General features: G+C 32.5%; 3 protein-coding genes and 1 pseudogene across 3 annotated transcripts in view; all 4 read right to left on the reverse strand.

Annotated features, from left to right (window-relative positions):
* Positions 1-4,779, reverse strand: part of LOC134258090 (uncharacterized) — a 22,871-nt gene extending 18,092 nt beyond the window's left edge. Inside the window, exon 1 of the mRNA XM_062740656.1 lies at positions 4,725-4,779. The gene's annotated coding sequence lies outside the window, so the exon portion shown is untranslated. The remainder of the gene's footprint in view (positions 1-4,724) is intronic.
* LOC134258083 (uncharacterized) overlaps positions 1-8,334 on the reverse strand; it is an 8,898-nt gene extending 564 nt beyond the window's left edge. The window contains exon 1 of the mRNA XM_062740649.1: positions 7,950-8,334. Coding sequence (XP_062596633.1) covers positions 7,950-8,334 — 385 coding nt within the window. The remainder of the gene's footprint in view (positions 1-7,949) is intronic.
* A 2,569-nt stretch (positions 8,335-10,903) lies between these two features.
* On the reverse strand, positions 10,904-17,505 carry LOC134258084 (uncharacterized). The gene is made up of 4 exons (XM_062740650.1): positions 17,372-17,505; positions 17,119-17,239; positions 16,318-17,034; positions 10,904-12,542 (listed from the first exon to the last, which is right to left on the reverse strand). The coding sequence occupies exons 1-4, from the start codon at positions 17,503-17,505 to the stop codon at positions 10,950-10,952; spliced, it is 2,565 nt and encodes an 854-aa protein (XP_062596634.1). The 3' UTR covers positions 10,904-10,949.
* Positions 17,506-23,540: 6,035 nt separating this feature from the next.
* LOC134258085 (uncharacterized) lies at positions 23,541-24,301 on the reverse strand (annotated as a pseudogene).
* Positions 24,302-27,515: the final 3,214 nt, after the last annotated feature.

Below are 27,515 nucleotides of genomic sequence, written 5' to 3' on the forward strand. Positions count from 1 at the left end.
AATTAAACTTTCAACTCTGAAATATAGTGTTAGTTTAACACTTATAGTTATCTGATGGAAAATTGAACTTATTCATCCTCAAGGTAGAATTCCAATTTTCGGGTGTAGGAATGAGCAAAGATTTCTTTTAATCATACTAATTTCCCATTACAGATTAAAAGTTAAAATGGTGTCAACATTTCGATTAAATAAAACAGGCATTTATGGTGTTCAACAGAAACTGGTGCTTTACAAGAGGATCAAATGTTCTGTTTATCAGATCATGTATGAAAGGTCAATATAATATAATAACGTTTACTCATTATTGGCTTCTGAACTGGAGAGATATAAAAGAGGAACACGAGAAACGCATATACTATATTATCAATATTTATAAACACACAGTGGGATAATGTATTATTGAAACGCACAAATATGATAACGGTGTAACTCTCATTGTATTGCATACTTTTCTCTTCGCAAAACCTTTATCTCTCTTTGTAAGGCTCTCTTACAAGCGTTGCCAGGCAAATCGTTGGTGCTCAAACTAGATAAAACCAAAAGATTTTTTCTCTATAGATATACTCACAAGTCACATGGTGTAGAGGACCCTAGAGAAATAGCAAAATATTCTCACATGATACTTTTTGTCAGTGTAAGTTCATATGTACGTACGATGGTTGTCCCAGAAAAACGCAATTTTTTTTTTAAATTTCATGTCACTAAGACTATGTAATTAAAAATTGGCATACTACTCATCAACATCTTTTAACAATGCCTAAAAGTTCAATGAAATATCTCTATAAATAGAAACTTTCCTTTCAACAAATCCGATGTAGGCGCAACACTGATGGTATCAAAACGAAGCTCGTATTGTGTGTAAATTTGTTTTGGAAAATGTGCTTCTAATAAAATTCATATAAATAAAATCGGCTCTGAATTTAGTTTTCCTTTAGTAACAAAATTTTCATCTCAAATACTAATGTTACCAAAATAAAAGATTGCGCAGTTAATTCTTCTAACAGATAATTTCGCTTTCCCAATCATAAACCTAATTGACCGAATCCTTTAACAGCGGTCTTCACGTACCTTACGACGCCCTGCTCTTTTCATTTCAATTCGTCTACTCTTTGGCCCATTCTCTTCTCTCGGATAACCAGTCAAGCCAGTCTCAAACCCCTTCAGCTAGAGATAAATTTTTTTCCATACTTGTGTTGTGTTTTTTCATCGTTAACATCTCTTTTTATCCCTATGTACAAGAGTCGTATCCCGCTCAACATTCGTGCTACACAGTACCGCCTTATGTCATATCATTTTTGACAATTTCTAATTTAAAGTACTTTAGAATTTATCGTTATATATTTGTAATTAATAATGCTAAATAGATTAGTTTTTTAACAAGAGCACACAGCATTATAGAGTGTTCATGGAGGTAAAATCTGTAGTATTATATTTCCTTATACCATGATTAAAAAGAATACATCATTGACTATGCTATTTGCAAAAGTCAAAAATTCTCTTGCGCCGAACACCGATACTTAAAATCTTCTACGTACTTTTTTTTATAAGCATGTGGCATCACAGACATATAATGTGTTGTCAAAATAACAAAAAGATAGTTTTCCTGCAAAAAATCATTATTTTTGGTTCAATTAAGAAATTAATTTAATTTTTTGAAGATTCATGAGGTTATGAACTACGACGCTTCACGCCGGTGTAAAGACGAATAAAGACCCCCATCGAATAATGACCGGGGGTCATTTTTCAACGACAAAAAATGACCCCCTACCCGTAGAAAAAAAAATCATTTTTCATAGAAAAAGTGTCCTAGGGGTCATTATTTTATATGTTAGTCCTATAAAAAATTGGCCCCTATTGAAAAATGACCCCCTTTAAAGTGAAAAGAGATTCTTTAATTGTCAAGTAAATAAAATTTCTTTTTAATATTCCTCCTTATAGTGTTTACTTAAAGAATGATATTCCACTTGTTTTTAGAAATCAAACCATGCAACAATCAGGTTCTGGACAATACTCTTTAATAGAAAAATTAATTTTTCCTTCATTTCAACTTTTAGCTTGTATAAGTTTGACAACTCCTATTTGACAATGAAAAGCAAAAATATCAATAAAACTTTATAACTTTCAATGATACTGAAAGAGGCTCTAGATAAAATATTGAAATGAAGTTAAGCCTTCACACAAGTTCTATCATATCATTATTAACTTCGCCATGATTAAGGCATACTTTAAATGTTGGTGGGGGTATACTTGAAAGAATTGTGGCAAAGTAACAGTTGAAAATTAGTAGAATAGTAGATAATTTTAAGCTTATTTTTAGTCCCTTCTTATAAGGAAAATAAAGGTAGGGTAGTTTTTTTTTTCTTGTTGCTTTTGTTGATAATCGACTTCCTCCTAAATAAGTAAGAGCGTGGGGTGGGTATAACACCTAATAAAATGCTCTGTAAAGCTATGGGCTAGTGTAAAATACACATTCTAATGCAAAAACTATCAATGTAGACAAAACCTTTTGATTTAGCACTCAGTATTCATTATTTTTCCTAATTCTTGTTTTACTCCACGATTTTACCCAGTTCTGAGTATATTTTTCAGAGAATTTAATATTAGAATCAGAACAAACATTTTCATTTTTGTAACTCTTCTTTATACTGTTTCATAATAAGAAAAGTTAATTGAAGACCATTTCTTTTTATGTCCCTGTAATCGAAGTTTCACGGGTATATAGTTTTATCCTGTCCGTCTGTATGTCTGTCTGTCTATCTGGCGGTCTGTTTCTCTGCAAAAACTTTAACCTTTACCATAACTTTTCATTTATTATAGCTATATCTTTCATATTCAATATGTGTACATTCCTTGTGACAAGACCTTACATTGGATACCACCAAATTTGACCTTTTGACCTTTACCTTGGAGTTTGTCTCATATTACACAAAAATGCCAAATTTTTAATTCCTTTGGCTTTAACTTTTAAACGGTAGATACTAGTACTCTCATACTTCACAAATGTAATCCTTCTTACATTAAACCTTTCTTAAGAAACCATCAACTTTGACCCTTTGACCGTTTAGTTTGACCTACCTTTCAAACACTTATCCTTAGTCATTAATTTTGAACAAGTGGTGCTAGGGCTTTCCTATTTTGCAATTGTATTTCTTGTGAGAAGACCCTACTTTGGGTACCATTATATTTAAATTGCTTTTAAGAAAAGTTTAATCTTCGCTATGTTGCCATACAGGGGCATAGCTGTTTTACAAATAAATCATTTTATATATAAGAGGAGTTGCGGATAACAGATGGATACCCCAAAGCGTAACAGACGGACGGACATCCCAATCACTATTTACCCTCCCGCTTTTCAAGCGGAAGATAGAATAATGTATGATACTGCTGATTTTTTTTCTGTCAGTACGATGATTTCCACCATTGAAAAACAATGCTTACCTAACACTTCAGGCTCGATAAATCTTTACTCCTTTAGATTCTGAATCATCGCGTTGACCTTGAAATATAGCTATAATCGTATGCTATGAGATCAACATATCATCAATCTATTCCAAATAAGCTCAGGTGAGCATTTTGGCCAATATGCTTCTTTATCTAATATTTTTTTTGCCCCCTAAAAATTTCAGCTTTAATCAACAGGGAGTGTTTTTTCTACGGGGGTCATTTTTCTTCACGTTGGTTCTGCAAATTTTTAGAGTGGTGACACTTTTTCTACGGGCAAAAGGGTCATTTTTCGACGTCGAATAATGACCGGGGGTCATTTTTCGCTGTCGAAAAATGACCCCCGGTCATTATTCGACGGGGGTCATTATTCGTCTTTACACCGGCATATTTCATGAAGCGCGTTAGTGCTTCATGATAAATATGCAGACGTGAGTGTTGTAGTTCATATACGTCATGAATCTTCAAAAATTAAATTCATTTCTTATATTTACATTTTTTAAGAATTGCCATAAATTTACGCCTTTCAACTGATATTTTTAAAGCAAATCAGTGTGCACTTTATTTTTGACGTCAAGAGCGGTACATGTATTTTGACGTAACAATGGAGATATAGAGTCGTGCTTATTCGTGGTACATACGTAATGTAGTTCATGAGAAAATATACTGCTTTTTTGCAAAGAATCATAAGGGAAATTTATTGGAAATGTAAATATTAGTATTTGAAGTATTCAAAAAGTTTTCTGGGACAACCCTCGTACATGTAGATCACGCTTTATTGTTTATGTCATCTTGTCCTTGGATCATTACAGAGATCAGCTTTTTTAATTGCACATTCCTGGCCTAATGACTCAATGCCTGAGATTTGCGAAGAGCGTTGACTTTTACTGTCGACGGCTTACTTTTTCACCGAAACAATGTACGGAAAATATTTAGCCCCATATTTTATAAAAAATTTTAAAAATAAAGTTCTGAAATAAGGCACATATATAGAATCCGACAACCACTCTACACTGAAATAACGCCGCTCTTCATATTCTTTTGCTCCAAACACCGTACATGTACCTATGACAACTCGAAAATTTTCTTTTCAATATCAATTAATAATGTACCTCCGTACTTAAGACAGGTTAAAATGTCAAAGTGAACTCGCAAAAGTCCTATAAGAATGACTTTGCGAAGAAATCATGTTTACAAGAATCTTAAACTAGAATTTTCGAGGGAAATATTAGAAATTATCATAATACAAATGTGAAAATGTAACAGAATCATGTAGATATTACCTGACTTCTGATGGTAATGGCAGGTGTCCTATCGATCCTGTTGCTAAACATACACTTATATGTCTGTATATATCTACTTTCCATATTTTGTAACCCAGTAGCTGTGTCAGTAGCTGTGTATAAAGTATTAAATATACGTGTACATGTACACTTGTTTTACTTCCTTTTATTATAACAGTATAGAGGGGGTTTCAAATTAAAATTAGAATTTCTCTATTGCTTTCATTTTGTTGTACGTATAAGTCGTAGATACCATTTCCTTGAATTTTTATGGAGATAAAGGGAATTCAAATGTGTAAAATTTTAAATTTGCTTTGAAAAATACAAGAAATGTCACGTTAAAAATTATGATTTCAGGATAAAAGAAAGAATGAACTCTATGAGGATGTCATTAAAAAGATCACAAGTATTCTAAATGCTGATGTAGGTTTATTTATTTTTTATTGTTAATTAATTGGTCTGTCTAGCTGTGTGTTTTTCAGTAACAAAATTTTTGTCATAGTTTTCTCAGCAAGTACTCGTTGCAGATGTTCAAAATTTTGGCACATTCTTTGTGAAAGCATGCTAGAGTTATTTTTGTTCAAATACAATATCAGCTTTTTGTTTATCTATGCGTCTGTTCGTACCATATATATGACCTCTGTTAACTTTAAATCAAAGTTTGTGTCCAAGTAAAATCATCAAAATGAATGCATGTGTTTATTGTGATAGAATGTGAAAAAAAGAGCTAAGATTTATAATATTAAATTACCCAGCAATAAAAATAGATCTATATAGTAATTTTAATTGATTTCTTTTTATAAATATAGCATACTTTTGAGAAATGCTGTAAATGTAGCACATCCTTTATATTTAATTGATAACTTTTACATTTCTCAGCACCTAGGCAGCAGTGAGGAAACAGCCACATTGGAAAAAACAGAAAATACCATTCTATGGAAACTAAACCAACTGGCCCCTCATACTGAATCTGTTGCTCAGTTTAGGGTATGATCTACATGTACCTGATAATCTTATTGTGAAGTATATTTTAAAATATATAATTGCATCAATAATTTTTTGCATCTTTTAAACTGTTTATTGATGTCTGAAACAAAATTTTGGAAGCAATTTTACAAATCACAATGGTTCATTCTGTTGAGAAAGCAATCTGAATACCATTGAAGTATTAAAGTAGATTGTATTCTGATTGGATATGCAGAAGTGTAAATATTTTTTACAGTCCAGAGTTTTTGATGTCAAGGTTTTACTGCTTGGGACTATTAATGCCTTATCCATGTATAATATAACACTTGTTCATCTACATTGTACTTCATTCTTGTTTTTGTTTTTGTTGATTAATCAAAGCAGTGAATTAAACAGGGAAGATGTTGGAACTCTTAGAATGGGATCTGAAATTTCTGGCCATCTGCTATCAGGGATGAAGATTAAAACTGTGAAAATTGTTATTCAAAAGCAGACAACTCCACAAAAGTGGCTGAGGTAAATAACTGTCAGTGATTCCTTTTTTTTTTTTTTGTCAAACTTGTGTAAAAATGAAAATAAACAAAGATAAACAAAGATCAAAGAAAGAGAAGAAAAAGTATGAAGTTTACCTTTTTGCAAGCTTATTAAAATTTCCTTGATTACTGCAATTCGTACAATTGTGATTAGATAATTTAAATATCATCGGGTATTTTGATTGATTTATTTTGATTGTCGCGACAATCAAAATAAAAAGCAGCTCGTGAAGGTTTGATTTTAATCAGTTTGATAAGTGGATATAAAAATATTTGATCAAATAATGTTTACATGAATTCTAAAAAAAGTCGTATAACCATCTAGCCACAAAAATAAACTTAAACAAAGGATCATTATTCTCTTCATAATTGCTGAAAATGTTCAGGTCCATGAACTACCTTTATCTCCCTTTGTGCAACTTACAAATCAGTAGAGCTACGGTCTTGTCAGAAATTTCTGGTTAGTATTCTTTCAGTAAAACTTTCAGGGACGTAAAAATTAAGTTAATTTAAATATTTTTTTTTCTAAAAGATTTCTAAGAACTTTTATCTATTTTTGAGCTGTTAAAGCTGCTTTTAAGGAAGAGGGGGGGGGGGGGGGGGGGGGGGCAAAAGCTTATTTGCGTATTTGTAGAACAATCTAAGAATCTCCTATGATATACACTCTCTTATGTCATCTGTGTTTTTTTTATATCAAAATAGAAAAGGTGTATGTCTCAGGGAATATTCATGATAAGGGAAAAATATTTCAGTACCATCTACTCATTTCTGGTTAAATACTAGTATGTATTTTTTTTTTCACTTTGGTCAATTTCTCAAATTTTAATTTATTCAAATTTGGTAACTTGAGATATACATTATTTATTCTGCATATAAAGCAACATGTAATGTATTCTCCCTTTATAAAAGGGACAAAATCATTCAAGAGTGCCTCCTTTAAACTTCTTCATGAATTAAATCTATTTTTGATTTTGTAAAATATGTAGAACACCAACTATGACACATTTTTCATCTGCACACTCAGCTATGTTATGTAATGCACCGTATTTGAAGTTTAATTGTCGAAAATCAAATTAACGACATGATGATGTGAAAACAACAAATTGAATTCATTTATTTTATCAAATCTTTTAAAATTTCAATTCTTGATGGCAATAACGTCGAGAAATAGAAGAAAGCTTTATGTTAAATATGACGTCACCAGCCCTGACATGACGCAGCACAAGTGATCCAGAGGAAAAGAGTCACTGGTTTAATAATTACTAAAATTCTTGATTAAATATGAAATCATCGCTAATTTTTTTTTACATAATCATTATAAAACTAAAAACAAAATAATCTATTAAGTACAATGTATAAAGAATATGAATCTATTTTGTAGGATTGGAGCTGCACAGGGACAAGGAAGGTACGGACTATCTCTAGAGCGACGCGTCGGTTGACAATGGTTTTCCTTGGGGTGTCAATTTCAACTGTTACCCTCAAAAACAGGCACCATTTATATAGTGGTAACTGACTATATTTATTAAAATTGAATGTAGTGCTAAATAATTCGGAAATATCATAAAAAGTAAAAGCTTTGTCAATTGAATCAATACCATTTTTTATTTCAATCATTTTCTTGTTTATTTCATTCAGATGTTTCTGTAGAATTTGTAACTGAGTATTTTTCATCTCGTCAACTTCAGCTTTTAGTTTCTTGACAAGTTTGTAAATTTCTCTGTGCCAGTCCTCTCCATGTTTTTTATCAGGCTGTTGAGAGAATCTCCATATTCCCTTTCTAAGTAACTCATTCTGTTTTGTACATCAGAGGCAATGTCCTGGTAGGTTGGATAAATGACCTCATTCAATTCAGTTTGATCTTTGGTCACCTTGTCTTTTATTTTTTCCAGAACGTCCAAGATTTCTGATAACCTATGACCTAAATGTTGGTCAGAGGCAATACGCTTTTTGCAAACAGGAAAGTTACGGTGCTTGCAGTACATTTTACATCGGCTTTTAGCATTAGATATAGACTCAGGGTAGACTGGAGTTGAATTTTTATCTTTGAAAGCAACAATTTTGTGAGACTTTGAGAGACTAGCTGAAGCATGTTCTCCCGCACAGGCCATACACAGGTTGACAAGACATGTATCACAGTGGATCTGTACCACAGCGGTCTCACACAGGTCACATTGCATCACGTCCTTGGCACTCGTACGTGGGTCCATGATTCAACCTTCAGCTCTGAATTATAGAGATAGTGTAACACATATTTAGCATGTTATTTGATGAAAACTTTATTTTAACCTCTTGAACTATTTAATGCATTGATCGAACTCTGTTCTAGCTTTATAAAGTAACAAATTATTCAGGTGGCTTTTTATTACTTTTGGAATCAATGCATGATTAAATACCATAATACACTATAAAATGTATGTGTCACATGATTAATTTTGGTTACTTAATCATTTCTTGGAAGTAAAGAGGCATTTGGTAGAGTTTAAGAATGAATAAAGAATTTCTTTAAGTCAGGCTATATTGTACTTTCTTTATTATTAGTTAAAGTTATATTATCATCAGAAAAACAAAAAGTTCCACTTAGTAGAAATTTTTTTTTACTTCTTATAGCAGAAACTAGTGATTGACAAATAGATCAAATGTGACATCTGTACCTGGATGATGCATATAAAAATTAATTGAAAAATAGCAATTCCTTTTCACTTAATAAATACTACACGTTTTTTTTAAAATCAGTTTAAGTTTAGAACTATAAATAAAGAACTTCGACTTTCATATCAAACGTTGTTGTATTTGTGATCATGTTCTAGGATCATTACAGGGATCAGCCATTTTTTAATTCCTCATGCTCGAACCAATGACTCACTTATAAAAAATATATGAACAAAACATGTTGATTTCAAGGGAAATATTATAAAACTTATCATAATACAAATATAAGAGAATCAGTTTTACCCGACTTCTGAGTGTAATAGCGGTCGTCCTATCGATCCTGTTGATATAAACATGCACTAACAATTTGTGTATCTATCTATATCAAATGACCCAAATAGGTTTATACTGTATCTATACAACTTTATTTTACTTCCTTGAAGAAGGGATTTAAAATTATAGATTTTATATTTAATAATATCAATGTGTTATTTCAAAGTCATGCATATTTTTGGAAAGTCTTACATGGAATTAGAGAAGAATCAAACATTGCAAAAATAATCAGTATTTTAAATTTCTTTCGAAGAATTCAAGTATTTTGACTTTACAAATTACAATTTTAGAATAAAAGAATGAACTCTATAAGGATGTCATAGAAAAAACGTAAGTGTTATAAATGCTGACGTAAGTTTTTGTTGTTGTTGTTGTTGCTATTTTATCTCTTTTAAATTTGAATGCTTTATCTTAAACAACATGTATGTGCTACAATAAAGTTAATTTACAGAGTACATTCTTATATTTCTTAAAAATATAAAGCTCTGGAAAAACAGTGCATTTGCAAATTTACTTTGTCACAATTCGAGTCATTTAACAGTATTTTAAAAGCATTGGAGCTGATTTTGTAACATATTGCATTTGACAAAATGATTTACATTAAATATATTATTCAGTAATACATGTAAAACCACATTTTCTTTGCAGAGGAGTGTTTCTAGTCTTGAGGTCCATGGTGCTAAGAAGGACAAAAACTTTCTCTATGTCAGTCCTAAGGACAAGGTCAATTTGAACAACATCATCATGGTTCAAAGAAATTTCTGTAATAAAGGTATTTCTTCAGAAACAATATGAAAGATGGATGCTATTGAAATGCACTCTCAACCACTATTGATATAATTATTTCAATAGTGGTCGTTATTTCAATAGTGGTTGCAACAATGCAGACTTAAGTAGGATACAAAAAACTTTTTAAACGCTATTCCTTTTTACAGTTTCGGTCTGATTTCAGTATACTGAGAATCTTTGAGCACAAGTAGACAATGCTGAGATACATTGTTGTCTATATTGTTGTTTTTTTTTTATTTTGTTGAGTGATGTTGACATGATTACTAAAGTCAAATTTCTGTAGAAAATTTTTGAAAAGATTAAAAAGAGACTTTATAAAGGACCATAATTCTATTGATAGCCGTGAAAAGACTGATGATGATTAGTTTATTTAAAAATTCAGAGCAAGCAAACATTAATTAATTTGAATATTTGTTTTTCTTCTGGTTAACACTGAATATTTTGAGATTTTTTAGTCTTACCAGCTTATATCAAGCCGTTTTTAAATGATTGATGATTGTATACTGTTTAACGCCCCTCTCCAGAATATTTCACTGATATGGAGACGTCACCATTGCCGGTAAAGGGCTGCAAATTTAGGCCAATGCTCGACACTTACGGCCTTTGAGCAGGGAGACTTGAGAAAACCTAGTATGATCCCAAGGAGATCATTTAAGTCTAGTGCATTACAATAAGCAAGTGTATTCCAATTTCCAACTCCAATTGATTTAAACCTGACAAATTGTATAAACGTGTAGTTTTACTATGTCTTATAAACCAACATAGTAATGCATACCCTTTATATAAAGGTGAGTGACAGCTTTAAACATTTTAATGTAATAGATTTCATTTTTATTTTTATAAAAACACATTTAGAACAAAAGTTATGACACATTTATAATGTATAAAATGTTCATTCAAATTTATTTTTAATATCAAAACTATTGTATCGTCTATAGTATTCTGATGGACTTCACTGAAGATATTTGATTTTCTTCACTTGGTTGTTTCCACATTGAGCAACAAACAGATTGTCATTTGAATCCGTACACAGTCTCAAAAGATATCTCAGTCCACAGTTTATGTAACGGAGGAACTGTCCATCCTGGTCAATAATGTGGACAAAGTCGTTGTAATATGTATTATCAGCTGTAAGGATGTGACTCTGACTGTCTGTGGTGATTCCTCGTGGAGTAAATGATCCTTTCTTTGTATGCCCAGTGTACCTGAATCTTAGTTTTCCAGCCTGATTGACCACCACTACTGCTTTAGCTCCATCATCAGATACACAGATATCCAGGTTCCTGTTCTCAGTTATAAATCTGTAATAATGAGAACCAGATGAAAAGAGAGGTCTACCATTATCATCAAACTGAATAGTTTGTTTCTGATTAGAGCTAAAACAACGGACAACTTTTGTTTGTTTGTTATCATCACTGAGCAAGATAACCAGGAAGTCTCCAGAGAAGGTACTACAGACACCGTGAGGTCTCCAGTTCTGTAGTCTGATTAATTCCTCTATCATTCCATTTTTCACAATGTTCACAGTTCTATCACCATTATCGCTATAAACTAAATCTCCACTTTTTGTCACTGCTATGTCAGTCGGCCAGTTCGCGGACTTAGTTGTGATTGACTTGAGTACTAATCCCTGATTGATGCTGTATAGTGTCATGGTGCTGATATTTCCACTTGTCCAGATTTCTTCATCATTCAGACAGACAACACTGTAAAGGTGATTTCCATACCAAGTGTTTATGGTGGAGACAAACTCTGGTTCACCAAGCAGCTGTTTGACTGAAGGAGAGGATCCAGCTTCTTGTGATTTGTGATTTGTTTCTTTCATGCTGTAGCAGTTCTTTTCTAATAATATGGAAGTTAATGATAAGGTTCCAAACAGCTTACTAAGTTGCTCTCCATTGATTCTTCCTTGGGTGAATGAGGGTGGGGAAAGCACAGTTTTAAGTGGTAGCTGCCTATATTTATCTACATCAAATGTATTCCTGAATAGTTTGGAAATTTCATGAGAATTGATAACTTCATCAATTAAATCGATTTCTTCTTTTATTTTAATAATTGTTTCGTTTATTTCATCTAGATGTTTCTGTAGAGTTTGTAACTGTGTGGTTTTCCTTTCATCAACTTCAGCCTTAAGTTTCTTGACAAGTTTGTCAATTTCTCTGTGCCAGTCTTCTTCGTGTTTTGTAATGGCTGTTAAGAGATCTCTATATTCCTTTTCTAACTTACTCATTCTATTTTGGACATCAGAGGCAATTTTGTGGTAGGTAGGATAAATAATCTCATGTAATTCAATATGATCTTTACTTAGCTTGTCTTTTCTTTCCTCCAAAACTTTCAAGACTTCCGATAATTTATGTCCTAGGTGTTGATCAGATGCAATGCACTTGGTACATACAGGAATGTAACAATGCTTGCAGTACATTTTACATCCCTCTTTATCATGAGATGTACACCTAGGGAAGAGAGAAGTGGAGTTTCTGTCCTTGAAATCAATAATTTTATGAGGTTTTGAAAGATCAGCTGCAGCATGTTCTCCCACACAGGCCTTACACAGGTTGACAAGACATGTATAACAGTGCATCTGTACCACAGCAGTCTCACACAGGTCACATCGCATCAAGTCCTGGCAACTGGTACGGGGGTCCATCATTTAACTTTCAAATCTGAAATTCAGAGTAAAGTTAGCACTAATAGTTATCTGATGGAAAACTGCACTTTTACGTAGGCAGAATAGCAATTTTGGGGGTATTTTGGGGGGGTTGGAATGAAGAAAGGTTTCTTTTATAATCAGACCATTGTCCTTTAATTCATGTTAACATTTCCATTTAATACCTTATTTAATATCTCATTACAGTGATCAACCAGATTTTACATGAATTCTTGAAAATAATTTTCATGATAAATGAATACACGTAATTAGAACTTATAAATATTATCATAAAGCAAATGTTTAAATGTAACAGAATCAATGTAGATATTAATTACCTGACTTATGATGGAAATGGCTGGTTTCTTAATATCGATCCTGTTGCTATAAACATACACCTATACAGTTTGTAGTTTGTGTAACTAATATCTCGATCAGGTGATCCACATAATGTGTTTATACCTGTACAGTTTTATTTAACTTCCTTGTAGAAGGGATTTAAAGTTATAGATTTATCTCTACTGCCAGAGACTTAAATAACAGAGATTCGCAGCTTTTCAAAGTCTCGCGCGATCTTGCGTTCCATATTGTTTAAATATTCAAATCTCATGCAATCTCATCAACTTTGAGATAAAGTAATGTCTCTCAACTACCGCTATCATTTTTTTTATTTCTAAATCATGCATATTTTTATCTGAAACACTTCAATGGAATTAAAGAAGAGTAAAATATTGCAAATATTATTGCTTTAAAGAATTCAAAACATTTGGCGTTGCAAATTTTAATTTTCGGATAAAAGAAAAAATGAACTCTTTGTGGATGCCATAGCAATGATCACAAGCATTATAAATGCTGATAAAAGTTTTTTAGCTAACTTGAGCCGAAGGCTCAAGTGAGCTTTTCTGATAAAAATTTGTTCATTGTCTGTCGTTGTCGTAGTCATAAACTTTTCACATTTTCATCTTCTTTTCAGGAATCATGCACTGGGCCAATTTCAACCAAACTTGCCACAAAGTATTCTTGGGTAAAGGAGATTCAAGTTTGTTCAAATAAATGGCCATGTCCTCTTTCAAGAGAAGATAATTATGAATTAGTGAAACATTGATGGCATTTTTAAAAAATCTTCTTCTCCAGAACCACTGGGCCAGGAAAGGCTTATGTGAAATCATCCTCAGGTAGCGAAGATTCAAGTTTGTTCAATTCATGACCCCTGGGGAAGGATGGGGCAACCATGAGGTGTCCAATTGTAACATAGAAACACATAGGAAAAATCTTTTAAAAAATTCTTCTCAAGATTTACTTGGCCAGGAAAGATGAAACTCATGCAGAAGCATCTTCTGAAAGGGAAGATTTAATTTTGTTCAAATACGAGGGGTGATCAAAAAGTTCGCAAACTAATTGAATAACTTCCATACAAGAGACAGTATTTGGTTTTAAAGTTGATTATATTTTAAATTAATCCTTCCCGATTTTAATGCACATCAACCACCGTTCTGCGTATGCGCAAATCACGTGATATTGGCGGTCACGTGACCCCCTCCGTAGCGTTCTGTCACAAAAGTTAAAAGATTTTTCCGAGTTTTATATTTCTTTCCATGTGAGTTAATTTTTATGACAAGAACAATTAATTTGTCAGAAATGGTCATATCTCGGCAACAGAATGGATGGATAATAACATCCTTTCCAAAAATAAGCATGGCGACCATTAAAACACAAATTAATCTTCTGTCTCAGGAGAGACCTTTATTCAAGATGGATAGAGAATGGGTGCATCCTTTTTATCATATCTAATATGTTTAAAATCTAAAGTAAACGATATCTTAGGTATTTAATACTTATATCATTGTTCAAATATTCAACTATTTTTCAAAGTGCTAATTGGAGGTCTTCGATAGCAAATTGCCTAATTAAAAATACATATCTTTTCAAACTTGCTTTCACTGGGCAAGATGACAAGTATCATTTTTATCCATCAGCCTTCCTTCACTAAAACGATTAATCCAATCATTAATTGAATTTATAGGAACTCATTTATCTCAATAAACTGTGTACAAATTATTATATGATACTTTAGAGGGATTTCTAAGATATTACAATAAATTGTACAGTCGTTTGTTGAACGAGTTCGACTGCGACAACCATTTTTCGTCACAAGTAACCTAAATAGTGACGTCATTTTCACATTGTGACGTCACAAACAAGGAGAGAAACTTTACTTAGCATATTCTATTTATAGACCTTGTGTATGGCTATGTGTGTACCGAATTTCATTCTAATCTGAATTGTGGTTTTGTAGATATAGAGATAGTTTGCGAACTTTTTGATCACCCCTTGTAATGACCCCCCCAGGAGTAGGGTTGGGCCATGATTGGGTATCAAAGTTTAACATAGGAATACATAGGAAAAAACTTTTTGAAAAATATTTTTCTCAAGAACTGCAAAGTTGTGATTGGTCATGGTAATTTGGAAGCATCCTCTGAATGTTTAGATTAAGTTTGTTCAAATCATGATCCTTAGTGGTGGTTGGGGGATCACAATAGGGGATCAAAGTTTAACAAAGGAAAACATAAGAAAAATCTTCTCAAGAAAGCAAAGTCATGACTGGTCATAGTTATATGGAAGCATCCGTGTATAGTGTAGATTGAAGTTTGTTCAAATCATGACACCTTTGGCAAGGTTGTGGCCACAATGGGTGATCAAGTTTTTACATAAAAATGCATGGTCAAAATTGATAAAATTCTTCAAAAAGTCATCATGATGGTTGATCATCAATTTAAAAGCATGAAAAAAGTAATGTAAATTTGAAATTCAGGAGAATAGAGGAACCATAAAGTGGACATATAAATACAAAGGCTATATCAATAAACATTTTCATCCTATAAACAACAAAACCATATTGTGTCACAAAAGCATTCTAAGGAAGTGTAGATTTAAGTTTGTCTTAAAACAAACTTAAATCTACACTTCCTTAGAATGCTTTTGTGACACATTATGGTTTTGTTGTTTATAGGATGAAAATTCTAAGCATTCTAAGGAAGTTTAGATTTAAGTTTGTTTACACCCCCCCCCCCCAAGAACCCACTTTTATGATATATATCTTAATTTTTTAATACTGAACCAATTTTTGCTTTTCCCTAGCCAGTTGCTCAGGTGAGTGATGTGGCCCCAGTCCTCTGTTTTTTTCTTTCTATTTTATCGCTTAATTCGCTTTCAATTTGACACCTCTATTTTAAACATTAAGTATATGATATGCCAAAGTAAGTTTACAGAGCACAGAAATACTTTGTAAAATTTAAATATCACATAAAAGCCACAATGCTTCATGACAAGTAGCACTCATACTTTTATTTTTATATTTCAGAAATATACAAGTAAAGCTCTGGATTAACAGTTCTTTTGCAAATTTACATTATCACAATGCAAGTCATTTTAATCCAAAAGCACTCGAGTTGATTTTTTAACTTATTGTGTTTAAATTCTTTGACAAAATGAAGCGTATACTCTGTAGTGGTATGTTTAGGTTGGATGAATATTCTTTTTCAATTGATGACTTAAGCATTTTCCAGCATTTAGACAGCAGAGAGCAAACAGCCACACTGGAAAAGACAGACAACAACATTCTATGGAAACTAAAATCATAATAAACGTTTGTTCGTTTATAAGCATCATTCACCATGATAACCAGCAGATCATCCAATGAAGTAGTACAGGCAGCACGAGGTTTCCAATCCTGTAGACGGATCATTTCCTCAACATTTATTTTCTCATTCTTCGCAATGTTAACAGTTCTATCCTTGTAATCGGTATAAACTAGGTCTCCACTTTTTGTCACTTCTATGCTAAAGTGTGTAGTCCCTGACTTAGTTGTGATTGACTTGAGTAGTGATCCCTGATTGATGCTGAAAAGTTTCATTGTGCTGTCATCCCCACTTGTCCAGATTTCTTCATCACTGAAACAGGCCACATTGTAAAGGTATTTATAACCAGTGTTTATGGTGGTGACAGTCTCTGGTTCATCAAGCAGCTGTTTGACTGGAGCAGAGGATCCAACTTCATGTAATTTCTGTGATGTCTTTATGTTGTAACCTTTCTTTTCTGGGGATAGGGAAGTTAATGATAAAGTTCCAAACAGTTCACTGAGTTGCTCTCCATTGATTTTGCCTTTGGTGAATGTAGGTGAATAAAGCGTAATTTTATGTGGTAGCTGTCTGTACTTATCTACATCAAATGTAGTGCTAAATAGTTTGGAAACAGTATAAGAGGTAACAGCTTTGTCTATTGAATTGATTTCATCCTTGATTTCAATAATTTTTTTGTTTATGTCATCCAGTTGTTCTTGTAGAGCTTGAATCTGCTTGTGTTTAATCTCATCATATTCAGCTTTTAGTTTCTTGACAAGTTTGTCAATTTCTCTGTGCCAGTCATCTCCATGTTTTGTTATGGCTGTTAAGAGATCTCCATATTCCTTTTCTACCTGACTTATTCTGTTTTGTACATCAGAGACAATGTCTTGGTATGTTGGATAAATAACCTCATTTAATTCAATATGATCTTTTCTTAGTTTGTCTTTTCTTTCCTCCAAACTTCCAATATTTCTGATATTTTATGACCTAGATGCTGATCAGATCCAATACATTTGATGCACACAGGAACGTTTACAGTACATTTTACACCGCCCTTTCCCATGAGATGTACACCAAGGGTAGAGGCGGGTCGATTTTCTGTACTTGAAATCAACAATTTTATGAGGTTTTGAGAGATCAGCTGCAATGTGTTTTCCCACACAAGCTTTACACAGGTTGACAAGACATGTATCACAGTGCATCTGCACCACAGCGGTTTCACACAGCTCACATCGCATCGCATCCTGGACACTGGTTCGGGGGTCTATGATTAAACTTTTAACTCTGAAATATAGAGTTAGTTTAACACTTATGGTTATCTGATGGAAAATTGAACTTATTCAACCTTAAGGTAGAAGTGCAATTTTTGGGTGTAAGAATGAGCAAAGGTTTCTTTTAATCATAAAAATTTCCCATTACAGATTAAAAGTTAAAACTGTGTCAACATTTCGATTTAATAAGAAAGACACTTGGGTTCTTCAACAGAAACTGGTGCTTTACAAATGGAGCAAATGATCTTTTTATCAGATCATGTATTAAAGGTCAATATATATATAGAATATCACACTGCTGTTTTGATCTCGGCCCTGGTATCAGCCCGAGCGGTTGGTATCGGCCCAAGCCCAGAGGGCGCGGGCCGAGACCACCCGAGGGCTGATACCAGGGACGAGATCAAAACAGTGGTGTGATGTTGTTTATGTCATATATCTTAAAGCAAAGAAAAGAACAAATATTTTGATATTTTTTGATCATCACGTTTATAATTTTGTCAGAAAAAAATATTAGAGTTATCTTTCTTTATTTCGATGTTCCTGGAGATGTTGCTTGACGGTGAATACTCAAATAGAGATTTGCCTGGTCTGGTCATTTAAAAGAATAGTCCTTTTGAAACATTTCATTTCGAAGCACATTAGAAAGATTTAAAAGGTCCCGAACTTAAAAATATTCTACTTTCACTTTTGATCGAACCGGGGTGACAACTTCGTCAACGAATCGTTACAATTTGTAAACCTGAGATTTATAGTAACTATTTGTTTTGTTTACAATATATATTTAATTTAAAATGGCACATTAAATGAAAACTTGGTATTGTCTTACTGTCAAAGCAAATAAACGTCCATTGTTTCAAAGCATGACTTGTTGCTGTCCTAGAAGTAAACAAGAGTTACCTCTCTTACGTCACAAGTGCTATCATTTGGCGCACTTTTTAAAAACAATTTTCTCAAAATTCTAATATGAATAAATATTTTTTAAAGATTCTTGTTAAATTTTTCAATATATAATGTTTCTCTTTAATACTTAAATATGAATTTTACTCTTAATTCACACAAATTAAACAGAAATAATGATTTGAAATTTGAGGGCGAGACAGCCCCTTGACGACGGGCCGAGACAGATATCTCAGCCCTGAGGGCGAGACAGCCCTACTTCCGAGGCGCTGTCTCGCCAAGTCCAAAACGCCTGTATCAGGGCTGATACACTACTAGGTATATGATATAATATAATAACTTTAACTCATTATTGTTTTCTGAACTGGAAAGATATAAAAGAGTAACACTAGAAACGTACACTATTTGATCAATATTTATAAACACACAGTGGGATAAGGCTTTATTGAAACGCACAAATATGATAAAGGTGTCGCTCTCAGTGTACTGTATACTTTTTCCTTAGCAAAACCTTTATCTCTCAAGCGTTTGCAAGACTCTCTTACCAGGCAAATTGTCAGTGGACAAACTAGATAAAGCCGGAAGTAAAAGATTTTTTTCTATAGATATACGTCACAGCCTGTATGAATTTTTAAGGCGGATTCCGCCTGGAATTTGGGTGGAATTGAGCAGGAATTGGCAAATTCCGGGCGTACTTGAGGCGGAGACGGAATTTTCGAAAAGTTACGCCTCAGTAGAAGAGACGTCTTACAGACGTCATTTCTAAATTCCGGGCGTCAATTGGCAAGTTCAGATTTTCCGGGCGTAAAATGGCAGGAAAATAGAAACAAAAATTACGCCTGGAACTTTCAGGAGAAGTAAAAGCCTCTGATTGGTCAATTTAATTATCAATTAAGGGTCATTTCAGATAGGAGGTTAAGTTTGAATTTGATCATGAAGGAGGGAGTTTAGTGTGAGTGAAACAGGAAATGCAGATATCTCAATGTTAAGGCTTTTACACTTCTTGAGGATGATCATAACACAGTGTCTTCTGGTAGGTGTGATCATGAAAATCTAGTACCTATTTGAGTAAATTTGATTATGATTATGTACAATGATAGTTATAACTGGTTGACCCTAAAATTACTTTAGAATTATTTGAGTTTGTCCTTGCACACATTCTGAGAAATATCAGTCTGATAGAGGCTGCAGTGAGAATCTAACTGTAAACTGCTGAGTAATTGAAGAATTGTATTCAGTCAGTAACTAAAATGTTTCAATATAATTATTGAAGTGATAAAATGTACAGGTATTGTAAAAAAGTTTAATTCTAAATACACACTCAATCATGGTGGTCGTGTTTTAGTGTCCCTAATGCACAAAATTCATGTTATTTTTCTATACTTGTTAATGATATATGTTAATGACATGTCATTATGTTTTCTTACAGTTCAAAAAGCTAAATATTTAGCTTTAACATTGTAAATCATAATCTGAATGTTTTTCTTTGTTAACATGGTGAATATATAGGTTTTTAGGTCACATAGTATTATATAATAATAAGGACATTCCAGGCGTAATTTTATTCCAGGCGTCATTTTAGTTTCCAGGCGTAATTTTTTTACGGGCGTCATTTATTTTTCCGGGCGTAGCTCATTTGCATTTTTCGCCTCAAATTCCTGCCCGTTTACGCTTGGTTTCCGTCTCAGTTACGCCCGGAACTTTTGTATCACCATATATGTAGAGAGACAAATTGACGCCTCTCCAAGTACGCCTCAATTTCCCCTATATTCCAGGCGGAACATTTCGTACAGGAAGTCACATGGTGTGGAGGACCCTTAAGGAAAAGCAATATATTCACAATTGATACTTTTTGTGCCAGTGTAAGTTCCATATGATCGATGGTTGTCCCAGAAAAACGCAAATATTTTTTTTATTTGTGTAACTAAGATTATGAAATTAAAACATCTTTTTAACAATGCCTAAAACTTCAATGACATATTTCTATAAATAACACTTTTTTCTCAGGGAAATGAATCCAACAAATCCGCTGTCGGCGCAACACTGACGACGTAAATTTGTTGCTCGTATTGTTTGTGAATTTGTTCTGGAAAATGGGCCTCTAATAAAATTCATTTTAGCATAAAGTTGACACCGTATTTAATTTTCCTTTAGTTACCAAATTATACATCTCAAATACTAGTGTTACCAAAAGATTGCGCAGTTAATTCTTTTGACAGACAATTTCACATTCCCAATCATAAACCTAATTCTCTAAGGTCTTAACGTAGCTTATGACGCCCTGCTCTTGTCATTTCATTCTTCTTCTCTTTGGTCTATTTTCTTCTATCGGATAACCAGTCAAGTCAACCTCAAACTCCCTCAGCTAGAGATAAACCTGCTTTCTATTCTTATGTTTGTATTTTTCATCGTTAACATATCTTTGTATCCCTATGTACAGGAGTTGTATCCCGCTCCACATTCGTGCTCCAAAATACCGCCTTACAATGTACGTCATCATTCTTGACAATGTTAAATTCAAAGTGCTTTGGAATATATCATTATATATTTGTCATTAATTATGCCAAATAGATTTATTTTTAATATGAGCACACAACATTAAAGAGTGTTTATGGAGGTAACATATGTAACATTATATTTCCTTATAGCATGATTAAAAAAGAATACTTCATTGACTATGCTATTTGTAAATGTTAAAATTTCTCTTGCGCCAACCACCGATATTTAAAATCTTCTATGTACATTTCTTTTATATGCATGTGGCATCAAAGGCCTATAATGTGTTGTCTAAATAGCAAAAAGATCATTTTCCTGCAAAAAATTAGATGTTTTGGTTCAATAGTATTTGTCCTTGGTCCTTACAGAGATCAGCTATTTTTTTAATTGCACATACCTGGCCTAATGACTCAATATTGAGAAAAGCGTTGTCTTTTGCTGTCGACGGCTTACTTTTACACTGAAACAATGTACAGTAAATATTTAGCACACTATTTTATAAAATGAGAGAGACGTGCTGGAATAAGGTATATCCTGAAATAACGCCCTTCATATTCCTTTGCTCCAAACACAATACATGTACCTATGACAACTAGAAAATGTTCTTTTCAATATCCGTTAATTAATGTAACTCCGTACATGACACAAGTTTAAATGTCAAAGTAAACTCACAAAAGTCCTATAAGGATGACTTTGTGAACAAATCTTGTTTACAAGAATCTTAAAATATAATTTTCAAGGGAAATTTTAGAAATAATCACAATGCAAATGTTACAGAATTAATGTAGATACATGTATTACCTGACTTCTGATGGTAATGACAGGTGACCTATCTAAACACACACCTATATGTCTATATGTATCTTCTTTCCAGATTTGGTAACCCAGTAGCTGTGTACATATACATGTTCACTTATTTTACTTCCTTTTATTATAACAGTATAGAGGGGATTTCAAATTAAAAATAGAAATTCTCTACTGCTATCATTTTGTTGTAAGTATAAATCGTGCATACCTTTTCCTTGAATTTTTTTATGGAGATAGAGGAAATTAAAATATGCAAAAATAACCAGATGAGTAATATATTAAAGAAATACGCACGCTAACTCTCGATTCCCGCCTACATTTTGGATCTATTTAATTCAAAATAAACAGCAATTTGGCCATAAAATCTTTGTTTAATACAAAGAACAGTTCAATGGGAAATGATGAATTGCCTTGATACCAGCGCTTAGTAGTAAATTATCCAAAATTCCAGCTCTTGAAAAAAGGGGGGTAGACGATATTTTCCATTGAAATCGGACTTTCAACCACCACCATATTTTGAAATAGTCTTGGATGTGATTAAATGTTCCTTATATCTTTTCTTATATTTTAGGGAAATAAATAAAACATAAATATGTTAAATAAAATGTTTCAGTTGTGAATCGCTTTTTAATTGGTGGAATGTAAGCAATTTTATCGTTTTTTGTCAATAAACATATGTTCCCCCCCGTGTCACACAAAAAGCTTTGGTATGAATTTGTGAAATAACAGTCCATATTAACTGTAAAAAGGAATTTTTGTGTCACGGTGGGATAGATGTTTAAAAAATGTTTTCTGTATTCCGTTGATTTCTATAGTGAAAAACACAACTTTTACCAAACTTTTAGATTTATCTCTCTTTGTTTTCCCAAACAAGTAATGTTTTATGAAAATCCATAAAAGTATCTATAAAAAGATATTAAAATTTCCTCGAATATGTTAACTTTTGAAAATTGACCTGAAGGTAGGCGGGAGAACAATACTATCGTTCGCAGTTCTTTGCTTTGAAGAATTAAAGAAATTTGATATAAAATTATATTCGGATTAAAGATGAATGAACTCGATGTGGATGTCATTGAAAAGATCACAAGTGTTGATGTATGTTTATTTATTTTTGTTGTTAATTTAATTCTCCGTCTGTCTGTCTAGCTGTGTGTTTGTCAGTTAAAAAACTTTTTGTCACAGTTTTCTCAGCAATTACTCATTGCATATTCTTGAACTTTTGGCACAATCTTTGTGCTGGAATTCTGGATCATTTTTGTTCAAATTCAATATCAACTCCCCATTTATCTGTGCCATTTGTACCATACACATCCAGTTCTCTCAGCAACTACTCTTCGGAGATGAAATTTTAGCACACCCTTTGCTGAGGCATGCCATATGGTGGGATTTATTTTTGTGCAAATTCGATGTCAACTTCCTGTTTATCCGTGCATATGCTTGTAACTGAACTTGTGTATCTTAAAATGATAGTGTTAATTCACATCAGAGTCGGGGAATTACTTGTAAACATTGGATCAGAGACCTCTTGTTAATACAAGATTTAAGCAGTTTAAATTATTCATATAACAAGAAGCAAAACAAACAAAATTCAAGTTTAATTTACAGCAAAATTACAATGGATATTTAAAAATCACAACCCCAACTGCATAAATGTTTTAATATATTATGTTAATAAAGCCATATCATATGCTATTTTCTTCTGTTAATAAAGCAATATTTCAAGCCAGATTAACATTTTCATTAAATAATGTTTTTAAGAGCCATCCAGAAAACAATTTTATTACACTTTTTAATTAGGTGCATATTCTATATTAATATTTCTAAATGATAATTACACTGATTGACTTCACTGCAAATATTTGATTTTCTTCACTTGTTTATTTTCCTCTTGAGCAACAAACAGATTGTCATTTGTATCTGTACACAGTCCTCTGGGTGCACTCAGTCCACAGTCAATATAACGAAGGAACTGTCCATCCTGGTCTATGATGTGGACACAGTCATTAATAACATCAGCTGTAAGAATGTGACACTGACTATCTGTGGTAATTCCTAGTGGAATGAATGGTTTGTTTTTTTGGTGCAGGAGTATGTCCAGTGTACCTGAATCTCAGTTTCCCAGCATGATTCACCACCACTACTGCTCCAGCTCCACAGTCAGACACACAGATATCCTGGTTCTTGTTCTCAGTGATATGTTTTACCACAATACCGATACCCAGAATTGAAAATGAAAGGAGAGGATTGCCTTTATCATCAAACTGAATGCTTTGTTTCTGTGTGGAGCCTGAATAACGGACAACTTTTGATTGTTATAAGCAGTATTCTCCATGATAACCAGGAGGTCACCAGAGGAGGCAGTACAGACACTGCGAGGTTTCCAATTCCATTGTCTGATCACTTCCTCTATATTTACATTCTTCACAATGTTCACAGTTCTATCACGGTAATCAGTATAAACTAGATCTCCACTTTTTGTCACTGCTATGTCCTCTGGTGTGTACCCTGACTTGGTTTTAATTGACATAAATAGTGATCTCTGATTGATGCTGAAGACTTTCATTGTGCTGTCATCTCCAATTGTACAGATTTTTTCATCATTCAAACAGGCCACATGATAGAGTTTCCATATTTAATGTCTATGGTGGCGACACTCTCTTGTTCTTGAAGCAGTTGTTTGACTGGTGGAGAGGATTCAGCTTCTTGTGGTTTCTGGTGTGTTGTGGATAAATTGATGATAAAGTTCCAAATAGTTTCCTGATTTGTTCTCCATTGATTCTTCCTAGAGTGAATGTAGGTGAGGAAAGCACAGATTTATGTGGTAGCTGTCTGAACTTATCTACATCAAATGTACTACTTAATAATTTGAAAATAGCATGAGAGGTAACTACTTGGTCAATTGATTTGATTTCTTCTGTGATTTTAACAATTGTCTTGTTTATTTCATCCAGGTATTTCTGTAGAGTTTGTAACTGTGTGTTTTTCATCTCGTCCATTTTAGCTTTAAGTTTCTTGACAAGTTTGTCAATTTCTCTGTGCCAGTCCTCTCCATGTTTTGTTATGGCTGTTGAGAGATCTCCATATTCCATTTCTAACTGACTTATTCTATTTTGTGCATCAGAGGCAATGTACTTGGTAGGTTGGATAAATTACCTCATTTAATTCAATGTTGTATTTGCTTAGTTTTCTTTTATTTCATCCAGAACTTCCAATAATTCTGACAAATTATGACCTAAATGTTGATCAGATGCAATGCACTTGGTGCATATAGGAATGTTACAACGCTTACAGTACATTTTACATCCCTCTTTATCATGAAATGTACACCCAGGGTAGATTGGAGTTGACTTTCTATCTTTAAAATGAACAATTTTGTGAGGTTTTGAGAGATCAACTGAAGCATGTTCTCCAACACAGGCCTTACACAGGTTGACAAGACATGTATTACAGTGCATCCGTACCACAGCGGTCTCACACAGGTCATATTGCATCACGTCTTGGGCACTGGTATGTGGTTCCATGATTAAACCTTTAGCTCTGAAATGTAGATTTAGTTTGACACTTATATTTAGCAATTTATCTGATGAAAACTTTACTTTAACGTCTTGAACTATGTCATTGATCGAACTCTGTTTTAACTTTATAAGTAACAAATTATTTAGATTGCTTTATATTCATTTTGGAATTAATGCATGGGTAAATGCTTTTATACACTGTAAATGATTTGTGTCGCATGATTAATTTTGGATACTAAATTATTTCTTGGAAGTAGAGTGGCATTTCTTTTGGGGGAGGGGATTAAGAATGGATAAAGAATTCTTTTAGACAGGTTACTTGTACTTTCTTTATAATTAGTTAGTTACATTATCTTTAGAAAAATAATAGTTCCACTAAGTAGAAAAAATATTTTCGTCTTATAGCAGAAATTAGTGATTGAAAAAAAGGTCAAAGTCATCTCTGCATCTGGATCGTGCATATAAAAGCTGTTTGAGAAATAGCAATTTCTTTTTTACTTAATAAGTATCACACGTTTTTTAAATCAGTTTAAGTTCAGAACTATAAATAAAGAACTTCTACTTTTAGATCAAACTTTGTTGTATTTGTCATTATGTGCTAGGATCATTACAGGGATCAGTCATTTTTTTCATGGCACATGCTTCATCTTATGCCTCAGTTGTAAAAATAATATTTGAACAAATGATCTTCATATATATTCTTGAAAAATTCAAGCCTAAGGGAAATATTATAAAACTTATCATCATGCAAATGTTACAGAATCAATGTTACCTGACTGCTGATGGCAATGGCGGTCGTCCTATCGATCCCGTTGCTGTAAACATACACTAATAGTTTGTGTATCTATCTAGATCAGGTGACCCACAGATCATGCTTATACCTATACACTTTTATTAGTTCCTTGAAGAAGGGATTTAAAATTAAAATTTAAGATTTTATATCTACTGCTATGAATGTGTTATTTCTCAGTCATGCATATTTTTTTTTTTTTGGAAACTCTTACATGGAATTAGAGAAGAATCAAATATTGCAAAAATAACCAGTATTTTAAATTTCTTTCGAAGAATTTAAGAAATTTGACTTTACAAATTACAATTTTAGAATAAAAGGAAAAATAAACTGTATGTGGATGTCATAGAAAAGTTCGCAAGCGTTATAAATGTTGATGTAAGTTAATTTCTGTTTTTGGTGTTATTTTATCTTTTTTAAATTTGAGAGCTCTATTTTAAACAAAATGTGATACGCTATTGTAAGTTTAAAGAGCAGAATTCAAATATCACATAAAAGCCACATGACATGTAGCACTCATACATTCATTTTTATATATCTGAAATGTATGTAAAGCTCTTCAATAACAGTCCATCTGCAAATTCACATTGTCACAATTCGAGTAATTTTGCATTATTTTGAAAGCACTCAAGTTAATTTTAATAAATTGTATTTAACATTCTTTAACAAAATGATTTATGTTATGAATTATTTATTTATACATATAAAACCACATTTTTTTTTTTGCAGGAGTGTGTTTTAAGCAATTTTGTGTTGTTGGTAAAAAAGGTCAAAAAATACAATAAGGCAGTGTTTGAATCAAAGTCATTTTTATACAAAAACATTGATAGCAACTAATTTAACAATATCCAGAATTAAAAAGAATTGAAATCTGGAACAATTTATCTTATTTGTACACATTTATATGTTTTTTAAGATATATCCTTGTAAAAACAAATACATTACATCTTAGACCTTAAATGTACAATTAATGATATTTTGTTAAATTTTTAATTACATTAATTAATAAAGCTTATGGAGAAAATGTTCTGTTGAATACATGCGTGTTCACTGTAAAATTACTTATACGTCAAAATTTGAAAAAAAATTACTATTTTTAAATTTAATTTTTGTTTTGTTGATAAAAATATTTTTTCCAATATATTTCATTTGTTTGAATGAAAAAACATCAACTATTTGTATTGAATTTATATTAGGAAATACAGATTGATATTTAAAAACAATGCACAAAAAATAACCACAATAAAAATAAGAATTGTATATTTACAGTTTGCAGATTTTACAATTTTCTTTTTCAGATATAATAAAATTGATTTTGCCCCCCATCAATGTTATATGGTCTGTTCTATAAACTTGTATAAATCTTGTAAGGCAGCCAGTGAAAAAGATTGCTTTCAAAAATCATGATACAAATATGTAATGACATATTGAAAAAATATTAATAATGCATTTGTACATTTACAATAATTTTT

The sequence above is a fragment of the Saccostrea cucullata genome, unplaced genomic scaffold (assembly GCF_032062105.1).
Source record: "Saccostrea cucullata isolate Sc308-1 unplaced genomic scaffold, CSIRO_AGI_Scuc_v1 ctg7584, whole genome shotgun sequence".
In the NCBI taxonomy this organism is placed as follows: domain Eukaryota; kingdom Metazoa; phylum Mollusca; class Bivalvia; order Ostreida; family Ostreidae; genus Saccostrea; species Saccostrea cuccullata.